Raw genomic sequence first — 13,276 nt, 5'->3', positions numbered from 1 at the left:
GGAATTAAATGGAATGATAATGTAGCCTAGGCTAGACCAACTGAAGGGAACTAACAGTACATTGATAGATGTGTGTGAGTGGTTATGTGTCCTATTGACATTCGATAATGATATTGGCTAATATTTAACATGATAGAAATAGGAAACTAAGAAAATCGATGTAACCTATAATTAAGACATGTGAGAGTGCCCATCCCTGCAAATTAAAAGGCAGTACACTTTCAATTCTGCATAATGGCATAGCATTTCATAAACTGTGGGAAAGTTGATATGTTGATATGCTTCAGTTTGCTGCCACATGACTGATTTCACATTTGTCCCCAGCGATTATAAAGTCAAATTGATCTAAAACAAGTATTATTTATATTTACAATTCCTTTATCCAAACGGATTATTCATTACTTCTATAAAAAAAAAATAAGTAGATACTTTTTCCACTTGGAACCCGTAGGTTAGGTAGACCGTATTCGTGGTTCCCTCGTGCATAACAGTGGTGGAATTATTACTGAATTAAATCAAAGTCAGAATATTGTGTATCTGTATTAAATCAAAGTCAGAATATTGTGTATCTGTAGACACACCTCTGTCACACCTTCATTTATTCCATCTCCACCCTAAACTAATAGTGGGTGAATAGCATGCTATTCTCATGCTTCATTTCAAGGTCAGAATAGGCAGAGAGAAAAGCACATAAAAAGGTAATCACTTTCCATTCCCCCCATGGTGAATTGTAAAGACAGAACATCTAAACGATCTTATAATTAAAACCATAGGCCTACACCCCTTTACCTAATTATTAGAACTTCCTGTAAATGCTCTGTTGAACATGATTGTTCCATGTCCGGAAAGACTACCAGTTACAATTCCTTGATGCTCTAAAAGAAAAACACATTATGGATAAACATAATATAGTTCTGAAGATAATGCCTAACGTTGATTATTTTAGCTATTGTTCAGGCTACTACAGCTTTACATTCCGGTTTCAAGTGTAAAGCTGTGTGTGGATTGGAGGTAGGCGTATGAATGTTTATTATATTCTACTGAAGAAATCGAAGGCAGCCCTTCACGAAATTATCCTAAAACTTGTCTACTTCATTGGATGGTTACAAATACAGTCTAAATGTCATACGAGTTTCGATTGACCAAACGTTTGAGAGAATAATTTTACTTTTGTGAAAATGTTTAACTTAAGTTCTATGTTGTCTTCCTTTCAAATGACAAATTAAGAAATTCAGTTCAAGCTAAAATCATTCAAGCAGGAGATTGGAATTGGCTAATATTTACAGTAAGTGAAGACAAAATAGCCTAAATGAGAAAAAAAACGAATAAATTAAAAACAACTCAGGCCGTGAGGAATAAAAGCGCATATAAGCGCATGCAGGCTATAGGCAATCAATATGCTTTCCAGTGAAATATTCTGGAAAAATATGCATATCTGAGAGAGCCTATTTAGAAATATAGGGAGTGTTTTCCTATAGTATCATCTGTGTCTTTCAAATCTTATTTTCTGAAAATGCAGTATAGTATTTAGAGCAACGTTTCAAGAACATCTGTTTCCAAAAAGAAGCGAATATTCCAATTGCATGAACAAAGCCCATCATCAGTTCCAAAGGCATCGTCAACCCCCAGACAGCCTGCATGTCCAGGTGACTGCATGGTGTCCGTTATGAGGTGAAGTTTGAAGCTGGCTCATATTAAACACTGTACGGTCAAATATGGGTCTAGCTAAAAAGATCTTCCATCAGATGGTTCCTGACATTTTTCTAGTATGGCTTAATGTGTGTGCGTGTGTGTGTGTAAGAGAGAGGGAAAGTCTCAAACTATCATGTTCTTATATTATTTTCTAAACAAATTCACTACCTCGACCTGATACAAAAAAATGGTAGGCTGCATGACGAGCAAAAATGTGCCTCTCCAATAGTTTAGGATGACTCTAGGCCTATATATTCATGTCAATGCCATTGCGCAATGCACCATTGATGTGTAAAAACGATTTTGGAACCCCTTGTTCTCTGGAATTGTCGAGTAAAATGTGCTGGTAGTCTACATGGTGATTGAACATTTTAATGAAGTATTTGAGACTGCAGAAACGGACCATTTCTCGTGCACGTATCCAAAGGCGTTTACATTACAGAACCTACAAAACCTCTGTGGAAGAGCAGGCTCCAGAACGCTACATGAGAGGTGATATGAATTACCAAACGTTAAGCCTTCAATAAACTAATTTGTGTAAATAGCGTCTCTGAGGACCCTGGTATTATTCAGTTCATTGCGCTTTATCAGTACCCTGAGAAGAACGTGCTTCTCGCATGCCTGTAGTTGAGCCTCAGCCCCGCGCACTATTTTGATTAAGCCTCCTGCGCGGGAATGATGACAGCTTTTGACTGCCTTTTCACCCTTCTGGTTGTTACTAGTTACCACAGGCACAAGGTCAAAATTGGCTATATTGTAATAATTTATGAAAACAAATATTTCCTTTTTGGTCTAATTTAAGGTTACGGGTAGGCATACGGTTAGCAGTGCGGTTAAGGTGAAGTTTAAGGCTACTTTTAAAATCAGATTTTAAGAAGATACATTGTAAAAATAGGCGGGGTTTATGATTTTGTGGCTGTGATGGACGCCAAGCTGAACAGTCGGAATGAAGAGTAATTAAAACCTATGAATTTTCCTTTGCGGTCTCTCTTAAGGCATCTCTTTGCAGGCAAGATTGCATTCCCTGTGCCCATTTACTGTCAGAAATGAATTGTGTCTCACAACAGCCACACAATGGTTACTAAATGGGATAACGGTAGTGTCCTAATTAGAATTTAATTAAGTACCAACAAATAGCTTGTGGATAAAGATTTCAGTTTTGTTGGCCCAAATGAAATTAAACAATGTGGGCTGGACGTGTGATTGCGTTGCAACTGCAAATGGCCTACACTATTCATTATCATTATACATTTGTTTTGAATTAATGTGAAGTACCGGTATAGGCATTCAAATCGCTTCTGTTGGATCCTTTTGCTGTGTGTGTGCGCGCGCCTATAATGTCATTCCACCCCTGTTCACCAGTGACTATACCCTACCTTTAATGATTAACGCTAATATCAAACGTCCCATTTGGCTGTAGCAACATTGTACAATAATCGAAAACACCATACAGCCTAGCCTGTCTTAGGGACAACATATTTTGACCGAGGTGAAATATCCGTATTTGTTATTATTGTATTCCCTTATAGGTCCAGCATTCGTTTGCTGAGAATAGACAAGGTTGCAGAAGGCGCGTAGCGGTTTTCTTAAAACCCATTTGATAGCATGCAGCATACTTACCCAGAGTTGCGAGACATTATTGGACGTCTTCACCCGTGTCCAAAAGTGTATCGTTCATTGATTGGCCCACTACACGTTAGAAAGGGTTCACGTGCTTCCGGTTGGTGTGGGAAATGTGATGTGAGGAGTTGGTGAAGATCGAACTGTCATACCTACAGTGGTAAAAAGCTCGGGGCTGCGAGAGGAGAGCGCAATGCCTTGTCAGTCTTGTCATGTCGACGACCATGACACGTTGGAGCGTTACGCACGAGGGATGTCAACAATTTAGAAATCAAAAAGTGCCCCAAATCAGAGAGGTATTAATGAGCCTTTAGTGGTCACCGTATTGCTTCATTCTTTTAAATTTGGATACCAATACACACCAACAAGTGGAATTAGTTAGGAGCCGGGATCGACCCTTTTGCAGTCCCTTTCAGCAATGGAGAAGCAAAGGGCTCTACACAGCCCGGAGTCTAGTGAAGGGGAGAGCGTTTCTCCTTCTCGCAGTCTGCCTTCGCCGCCCATCCTGCCTCTCCAAGCAGCGCAGCAAGCGCACAGAACCACGAACTTTTTTATTGACAATATTCTGCGGCCAGATTTCGGCTGCCGGAAGGAGCATGGTTTAGGGGCTAGGGAACGTGCGCAGACTTCCAGCCGAGAGCGCGCCCAACCTTTGGTCGCCAGGCCGAATCATCCTGGAACCCCATGCCAGGACTCTAACTGCAGCAGCGACAGCACTTCTTCCTCCACTTCGTCCTTGGCCTTGTCTCCCACCCCCCAAAAGAGCACCTCGTCGTCGAAGGCTGACGAGAGCTCTGGAGGCAGCACGCCAAAGTTCGGCGAGAACACATCTTCTGTCATGGTTGTGAACGGCGGTAGTGGCGGAGCAGCGCCCAAAGCCGAGTCCCAGCCGCTGCTGTGGCCTGCCTGGGTGTACTGCACTAGATACTCGGACAGGCCGTCATCTGGTGAGGCAATAGATTCTTGAACAAGCTTTTGTCAGGGTATTGTAGCCTAATTCGTAATGTTATAAATGCCTTATTTTCCCTTTGCAGAAATATAAGTATCTCCTCAACATGCTTGTATTTGATATATTTGTTATTAATTCGTCGAAGTTGCACATTTATACTTAAATTCAACTGCATTTTATACTTTATTTTCACGCTGTGATAAATGACAATATTTGTAGGTAATGGCGTAGTGGTCCTGTTACTGCATGAAAAGAGTGACTGGCTGTAGAGCAGGCTAACATATATTATTAGAAAAAAGGTTCTGGATAGAACCAAAAACGGTTATTTCTATGCTGACATATTGCACTCCTAAAGGTTCTGTACAGAACCGACATTGTTTCCATATAGAACCCTATATGGAACCCAAGGGTTCTACATGGAACCAATTTTGGTTTAGTGAAGAAGAGCCCCTGGGGTTCTGATCAAATAACCCTACAAAATGGTTCTATATACAACCTTTATGGGTGCCATATGAAGCAAGCAGTATATTGTAGGCCTACTCAATCTTTTTTTCAACAGGAAGCAAACTTTTGCAAATTTCAATTATGCCATATCATATGTAAATAATCCATTAATCCATTATTCAGGCCTATAAGGAACAAAAGAGCTGAAAATAGGCTACTTGGATAATTTTGTGTTAATTCATTTTGAAATAGGACTGTGTGACATCTACTCTGTTCTACCGAGAGAAGTCAAATAAATTGAAACAGTGAAAAATCGAATAGGTGCTTTTCAAGAGCAGCATTGGTCCATTTGAGAACATATCAGAATATGTAAACATCATTTCATCGATGACTGTGTGGCCTAACACTTCACTCTCCTTATTTGCAAGTGAGTTCTTGGTCCTGGCCACTGGTTTCATCTTGTAGGCTCACCCCAAAATGCCTTGCAGATATGACATGTTTTAAAATGTGTCACTTAACATGAGAACATACTCCATTCATTGGATTGAAAGAGAGACAGAGCTAGTACATTTAACAGAATACACGTTTAGGCCAATATAGGCCTATACAGGCTATACATTTACATGATTCATAACCTCTTATTAGATCATGTACCATATATATTTAAACATTCCAATGAGACTTTAGAAAAATAAGATTACATTTAATACAATTTAAGAAAGTGCATCTGGGAAAAAAACTAGAATAAGAATCTCAGTGATGTCAACATGTTGAATTAATGAACAACTTTGCCTGTCTTGATAGAGAAGGCTGTATATTATCTGAGTATGCAATTAGTGTAATTCCCCAACTAAATGTATTTAATAAATGTTAGGCTACGTTAAAGCATGCACAATGTTTATTTTGTTCTAAGTTCCACAGTCCAATGGTTCCAATGGCGTTTTGGCGAATAAATGGGCTTTTCATAATTACCATAAACTTGTCAAAAATATAGACTGTGTTTTATGCCGTAGGTATTGATAAAATCAGTGCAACAATAATGACATGAAATTTAAAGCTATACATTTAATCTTAAACTATTTACTGAAGAGTTTATATTTGTGTTTGAAAATGATATAGGATTAGGCCTAGCATCAAAATACAATTTTAAGAAAGAGATAATAACGGATAAATTACATTTCCTGTTTCTCATCATATTGTTTATTTGTTTGTCTCTGGCACCATGATAACAAAGGACACAATTTAATATTTAAATGTATACTGTAGCGTAGGCTACCCTTATGCACATAGGCCTCTACCTGGGTCTGCATTTGGTACAAAATATATTAATTCCTTTCTTATGTCAACAGCTAAAGATCACTGAGCTTCAACGATTTTTTTTATTTATTAGGCCTATAACTACTTGTGATCAATGAAAGGCCTATAACCGACACAGTTGGCCAATAGTCCTTAAACGATTGTATGTTTTTAAATAGCTGTAGTTGGCTTTAGTAGCCTACAGTTTTTTGTTTGCATATTTTTGCTAAATAATTATGAAAGTCGACCGACAGCTATTGTTCCCTTCACACAAAGGCCTGCCGCTCAGTGCACTATGGCTTATTCTTCTCAGGACATCATGCTATTCATAGTTATTATTGAAGGTCTACCATTGGGATGACCATACCGTTAGACTATAGCAAAGTATTCAACTATAATAACGTTTATTGTTGTTATTATTTTTATTAGCCTACCGTGATTATATTGGTTATTTTTATGATTATGTGATTTTACAAAATAACTTTTTTTAACTAGGCAAGTCAGTTAAGAACACATTCTTATTTTCAATTACGGCCTAGGGACAGTGGGTTAACTGCCTGTTCAGGGGCAGAACGAGAGATTTGTACCTTGTCAGCTCGGGGATTTGAACCTTTCGGTTACTAGTCCAACACTCTAACCACTAGGTTACCCTAGTAGCGGTTATTATTTGTGTACGTTGTTTTTATAATTAGGGTATTATTAATAAGTCTAGCCTAAAATCTGCAATGGAATTGGATTTTGGTGATGATAGTGAGACTAGGTGTCTGGCGCTCGCTGAATATTTATATTCCCGTTTTTATTGTCGTCCCTACTGTAGGCCCAAGGACACGGAAATTGAAAAAGACGAAAAATGAAAAGGAAGACAAGCGACCCAGAACGGCGTTCACGGCTGAGCAGCTCCAAAGACTGAAAACTGAGTTCCAGGCCAACCGTTATATCACGGAGCAGAGGAGACAGTCTCTAGCTCAAGAGCTCAACCTCAATGAGTCACAAATCAAAATCTGGTTCCAAAACAAACGGGCGAAAATAAAAAAGGCCAACGGCTATAAGAACGGCCTGGCTCTCCAGCTCATGGCGCAAGGATTGTACAACCATTCCACCACCACCATTCAGGAAGACAAGGAGGAGAGTGACTGAGACTTCGCTTGCAGGAGTCACCTTTTGGGGGCACAATATTTGTGGAAAGTCAAGGCTATTGTAAAGAGATTTTTCATTTGTTGATAGGGCTAAATGTGTAGCCTATATGTGGACATAAACTATCAAAGTATGCCTACAAAATACAAACATGAATGAAAAAGAATAGCCCATAATGAGACGTTGTATATTTAATTTAAGAAGAAGGGGTAAGCTATAGGAATATGACTACTCATCCCGCACTTGCTGGATAATTATATGATTTTTATCTTTGTCGCTTTAGGCCTAATGTGTTGTGATCTCTCTCTTATATCAAACCTCGATGAACATACAGACTGCGATCTGCCACTTCAAGCCAAAGATTTTATCGGAAAAAACAGCCTGAAAAAACTGAATCTCCCTGTTATCGTACCTTTTACCTGAACTGCGAGTCTCTAACAATCAGTAGACCGCTGTTGTCATTAGTTGCCTGCCGCTTGATGTAAGCCCCTCAACCCGTTTGGGTGGAAAGGATATATGACTCAACTCGTGTTGGATTCACCTTATATTGGAATACTACAAAGACACAGCAGCATCAGACTCTCTTGAAATATATGTAATCTCCCTCCATGATTAGAGGGGATGCATATACTAAGCTACATCTAAACAATGTTAACAAATAAACATTTTTTCTATTGGAAAAAAGGCAACACTGCTCCTTTTTTGTATGTTGCACTGCTCTGTGCAAACGATTACATGAATAAATCGTAGTCTCTATGGAGTTGGTTTGCAGCTCATTGGTTCAAGTGAGTGGGGTAACTGTCCATATTCATCCCGTATATTTTACAAAGGGACATTTTATTATGAGAAGCGTGATGATATCAGGCCTGTTCAGAGCGTTGCTGAGCATGAAATTGGCTTGCCGTGCACCACAGTGCTCACTCATTTGCTCAACTATTTGTGTGCTAGGCTAGAAATATAAAACCGACTATTTGCTCTTGTATCAAATGTTGAGCCAGACAGAGCGCACCGCTCAAAGCTTGGCTGGATTCACAGGTCACGCGGTTCTCTTGAAAATCGTGCTAGCGCGAGGGTCCACAACCACGAGTAAGGAAGATTGATTCATTTTTCACTGCCTTTTCGTGTATTTGTATTTATTAGGGATCTCCATTAGCTGCTGCCAAGGTGTAACCGATGTGAAATGGCTAGCTAGTTAGCGGGGTGCGCGCTAATAGCGTTTCAATCGGTGACGTCACTCACTCTGAGACCTGAAGTAATTGTTCCCCTTGATCTGCAAGGGCCGCGGCTTTTGTGGCGCGGGGTCCCTGGTTCGAGCCCAGGTAGGGGCAAGGAGTGGGACGGAAGCTAAACTGTTACAAAGGCAACAAAATATAGAACAGTACATCATATAACATTATTACACCACTACATATCCACAATACAAAATGTTTAATACCACCATAAAACAATGTCACAATGTATGCGTAAGCATGTGTCTGTACTTTTGTGTGTCTCTTCACAGTCCCCGTACCGTATGGTATTTTTACCTGTTTTTTTCAATCTGATTCTACTGCTTGCATCAGTTATCTGATGTGAAATAGAGTTCCATGGCTCTATGTAGGACTGTGCATTCTTGTACCCGAACATTTAGATATTAGCCTAATCATTTGAGAATAAATTATTCATTTGAATTATGATTTACACACGATGCAGAGCTGCATTTTATCTTAACGGATGAAATCGAAGAGCAGATATAGCCAATCTACCCTTTCATGAAGTCGATAGGAAACGCTTAAAGTCAGCTCAGACTTTAAGCATGAGAACATGTTATTTCCTTTGTGGAGATAAATGGTCCTAGGTAAATAATAATCCCTTTTGTTTTTCATGTGGCTTTTTTTTTTACTAAAGGGAACCCATAATAACAAATCCTATACAACTTAGATGAATCATGGATACTATTTACACGAAACCTATTCGAAAGGTCTTTGTCAAGTATGTAGGACGAAGGCCGTAGTAAACATAATAAATCGATAATAACTAAAGTTGGATGATAACTAAAGTTGGATATGCTTTCACAGTTATGAGCAAACTGACAAAGATAGGACTCAAGATTCTCTCTCTCGCTCTCTCCTCCTCTTGAATGGATGGTCAGGGGGGCAGAACATAATGTGTACAAATAACGTGTAGACTCCAAATTGACCGCAAAAAGACCAAACATATATAACATTTGACTAAAACATAATCATTTCAAACCTTGCTTACATTGTTATAGAATCACATATCTCTCTCTTATGTGTTGTACTACTTTGGAACAAATGTTCTAAATTAAAATCAATTGGAGCTGATTTGCTGGTGTTTTTACAGTATTTTATGTCCAGCAACTAATATATATACAAAAGTATGTCGACACCCCTTCAAATGAGTGGATTCGGCTATTTGAGCCCTTTGCTGACAGGTGTATAAAATCGAGCACACAGCCATGCAATCTCCATAGACAAACATGGGCAGTGGAATGGCCTAACTGAAGAGCTCAGTGATTTTCTGGCACGTCACCTTTCCAACATGTCAATTCGTCAAATTTCTGTCCTGCTAGAGCTGCCCTGGTCACTGTAAGTGCTTATTATTGTGAAGTGGAAAAGTCTAGGTGCAACAACGGCTCAGCCACGAAGTGGTAGGTCACACAAACTCACAGAACAGGATCGCCAAGTGTAGAAGCACACAGTGCGTAAAAAACATCTGTCCTAGGTTGCATCACCCACTACCGAGTTCCAAACTGCCTCTGGAAGCAGCGTCAGCACAAAAATGTTTTGTCAGGAACTTCATGAAATGGGTTTCAATGGTCGAACAGCTGCACACAAGCCTAAGATCATCATTCACAACATTCTAAAGTTTGGTGGAGGCTGTTTTTCATTGTTCGGACTAGGCCCCTTAGTTCCGGTGAAGGGAAATCTTAACTCTACAGCATACAATGACATTCTAGATGATTCTGTGCTTCCAACTTTGTGGCAACAGTTTGGGGAAGCATGACAGTGCCCCCTTGCACAAAGCGAGGTCCACACTGAAATGGTTTGTCGAGATCGATGTGGAAGAACTTGACTGGCCTGCACACAGCTCTGACCTCAACCCCATCGAACACCTTTGGGATGAATTGGAAGGCCAACTGCGAGCCAGGCCTAATCGCCCAACATCAGTGCCCGACCTCACTAATGCTCTTGTGGCTGAATGGAAGAAAGTCCCTGCAGAAATGTTTCAACATCTAGTGGAAAGCCTTCTCAGAACAGTGGAGGCTGTTATAGCAGCAAAGGGGGGACCAACTCCATAATAATGCCCATAATTTTTTTATGAGATGTTCGACGAGCAAGTCTCCACATACTTTTGGTCATGTACGTATATTGTTTATTTATTTATTGTTCAGAAAATTTTGGGGCCAAAATAAAATCACCAGGGCCAAATTCGGCATGTGGGCTGTGTCTTGGGGAACCCTGCTATATAGGCTGTGGAGATAAAGATGCTTCTTAAAGGGACCCTCCAATAGGTGGAGGTAAAATAATGTCAGGACATTAATATAGGCCTAACATTATTTTGGTGATTTACCCAACCAAATCTTGTATAACCACAGGAACTAGCGTCAATATCCGTTATATGTCTATGTGTAAGCGGTGATGCCGATTAAATTTCAGATGCAGTTGACCTAGGCCTAGTAAAGTCTAAATCGAAGAGCGCTTGTGTGAGTGCGTGTGAGCGTCGACAAAACGAGAGTGCCAGGTGAACTAACGATCAATAGGCTTATGCGTTGTTTCTGTCTTCAACTTGAAATATGATTTTTTTTAACTTGTTGGCTACTTGTCAATATATATATATTTTCAATATTTTATAACATTTGAAAGGACAATCTGGAGTTGGTATATTGCTTACTTTACATAAGGTGGGCTGCATGAACTTGAGACTGTAAGACCAAAAACGTTAGTCAGAAGAATATGTTTTACCAGTTGTTATGACTGCCTGTTGGTTACCGGATGATTTTAGCAAAACAAGTAATACAAATAACAACAAAAACAATAATAATAACGATAACAATAACAATAATGGAAACAGGACCATTTTTATGTTTTCCATATAATTGAAACAGGACCATTTTTATGTTTTCCATTTTCCATTATTGATGATTTTGATAATTTGATAATAATGTTTTATTAGCCTGCCTATTCGAAATGTACCAAAACTTTTGCTTAATCGAGATGTTTTAATTAGGGCCTACACCCTGATTTCTAAATTAATTTAAATAATAGGCTGAGCAATGTTATTTTTTAAACTAATATTTGAACTTAAATCATCAAACGAATGGTTTATTTTGGTAGTAGAAAGTAACTTTTCCTATCTTATTTGCCAACGTGAATTAACCAAAATCCATGAAGCTAGCTACATAATCGCAAATGTTTATTAAATGCCCACAATGTAGGCCTAATTCACTTTGTAATTTAAAATAAATAATAGTCTACCTAATAAGTAGGCCTACATTGTTTTCAACTTAAGCTGAGTTTTTCAAATAGGTTATACAGCGAGAAATTCACCGTAAATATTTTCATTTGGCCGCCGTCTTATAATTTTTCTGATTTTATAGCACCCGTTAGTCCTTCATAGCCTATATAGAATAGATGTCTATTCCAATATATTGATGGATGTGATTATCACAATACTTTTTTATTAGACATCAAGTATAGACAAAAAACGATAATGATAAAATGAGAAGGTGCGCCAAGGATGTCCCACACTATCTATCACGCTTTTAGACACGGCACTAGCCGTGTACAACGGCACCAGCCGCCTTATCAGCGTTGACATTACACGCAGTCTACAACTCATGTCGAACACATTATCATTTGTTAAGCTTAATAGCCAGTATTGTTACAAATACTGGATTTGGGCCCATTTTCTGAGACAAAACAGTGTAATTACTTTTGGCCAAATTACATATTGAGTGAATATCTTCCTGAAAAACCAACCTATTTCCGCTGGCAAAGAGGTCATCTGTCATCCATGGTACTATGCCCGAGGATATAGGCTAAACCTCTGCTACAGTACAGTACATGCTCTTACTATTTTTGTCTTTCAGAGTCATTCTGGATTCAGAGACAAATGTTGTGACAGGTGGGCTGGATCCCTGCCTGTGAGTGTTTCCTGTACTTTGTCTGTTTTCTGAAATGATTTCAGAAATGGGAAGAGAGGCAGAGGTTTGTAGAGTGGCAAGTGGATCATGGACATAGAGCCACACTATAAGTGGTTACAGCACAATAAAGAGTAGTCCATCAAATAAACAAGTAAACAATGTAGCAAATAAAAATATTATGACAGAAATGACATAATTATATCTTAATATAATGATGCCCATTCTGCTAAATTATTTTAGTATAATTTATTTTTGTTTATACAATATTATAAACCACAACAGATCACATAAAGGGAAAGGAATGAAATGCGTGTCTATGTGCATGATGACAGATGGGGGTGCAAACAACAAGACAATGAACTAAATTAGAATTTCCCCACCCAGTAGCTTTAGGGATGTACTGTAACCGTGTGCTGTGTTTTACGTATTTGTTTGAACATCTGATACAGGAAGACCCTAGGGTGCAGAGTGTCCATAACACAGCCTGTCCTCCGGCTATGATACAGCTTTCATTTACATGCAAATGAAGGCAATAAACAGAAAACACAACAGAACTTCACTGCATCGTCTTCAGTAATGAAAAATTGACTGGATGTTGCACTCAGTGCTATAACTCCAATGTATCAAAACACCAACACTCTTTTTTTCTGTAGGCTCCTTAAATGTCGGAGCGGGTCTTGTGCTCCAGGTTGGCGTTGGACTTAACCGTGTCCGGAGGAGACCAGACAACAGACAGGAATGTCCCAGTGTTGCTCTGGGAGCTGTGAGCCTGTCTGTCTGGGTCATGCAACACTGATCAAACCTGAGTGGAAACCTACAGGACCAGAGCTAACACAATGCTAAGACTGGGGTTGAACATTCACAAATGCGCACATGCACACACACCCACGCACACACACACGCACACACATACACACATACACACTCCTAAAATGGGGGCAGGCACTGCTGTAATCCTGATTCGACACAAGCTACTGTCAGGGGGGGTCTCGGCC

At 39.3% G+C, this 13,276-nt stretch overlaps 1 protein-coding gene across 1 annotated transcript; it reads left to right on the top strand.

Annotated features, from left to right (window-relative positions):
• Window positions 1-3,457: 3,457 nt before the first annotated feature.
• On the top strand, window positions 3,458-7,891 carry en1a (engrailed homeobox 1a). The gene is made up of 2 exons (XM_020499692.2): window positions 3,458-4,259; window positions 6,819-7,891. The coding sequence occupies exons 1-2, from the start codon at window positions 3,731-3,733 to the stop codon at window positions 7,136-7,138; spliced, it is 849 nt and encodes a 282-aa protein (XP_020355281.1). The 5' UTR covers window positions 3,458-3,730; the 3' UTR covers window positions 7,139-7,891.
• Window positions 7,892-13,276: the final 5,385 nt, after the last annotated feature.

The sequence above is a fragment of the Oncorhynchus kisutch genome, linkage group LG2 (genome assembly GCF_002021735.2).
Source record: "Oncorhynchus kisutch isolate 150728-3 linkage group LG2, Okis_V2, whole genome shotgun sequence".
NCBI classification, from domain to species: Eukaryota; Metazoa; Chordata; class Actinopteri; order Salmoniformes; family Salmonidae; genus Oncorhynchus; species Oncorhynchus kisutch.
The sequence above is the reverse complement of the archived record's forward strand: the minus strand, read 5'-3'. Positions and strand labels throughout refer to the sequence as shown.

Excerpts from the sequence above, each read along its gene's own strand:
- en1a (XM_020499692.2), top strand. The coding sequence starts at position 3,731 with ATGGAGAAGCAAAGGGCTCTACACAGCCCGGAGTCTAGTGAAGGGGAG. Across the intron at positions 4,260-6,818 it reads CTCGGACAGGCCGTCATCTG|GCCCAAGGACACGGAAATTG; the intron begins GTGAGGCAATAG and ends TCCCTACTGTAG.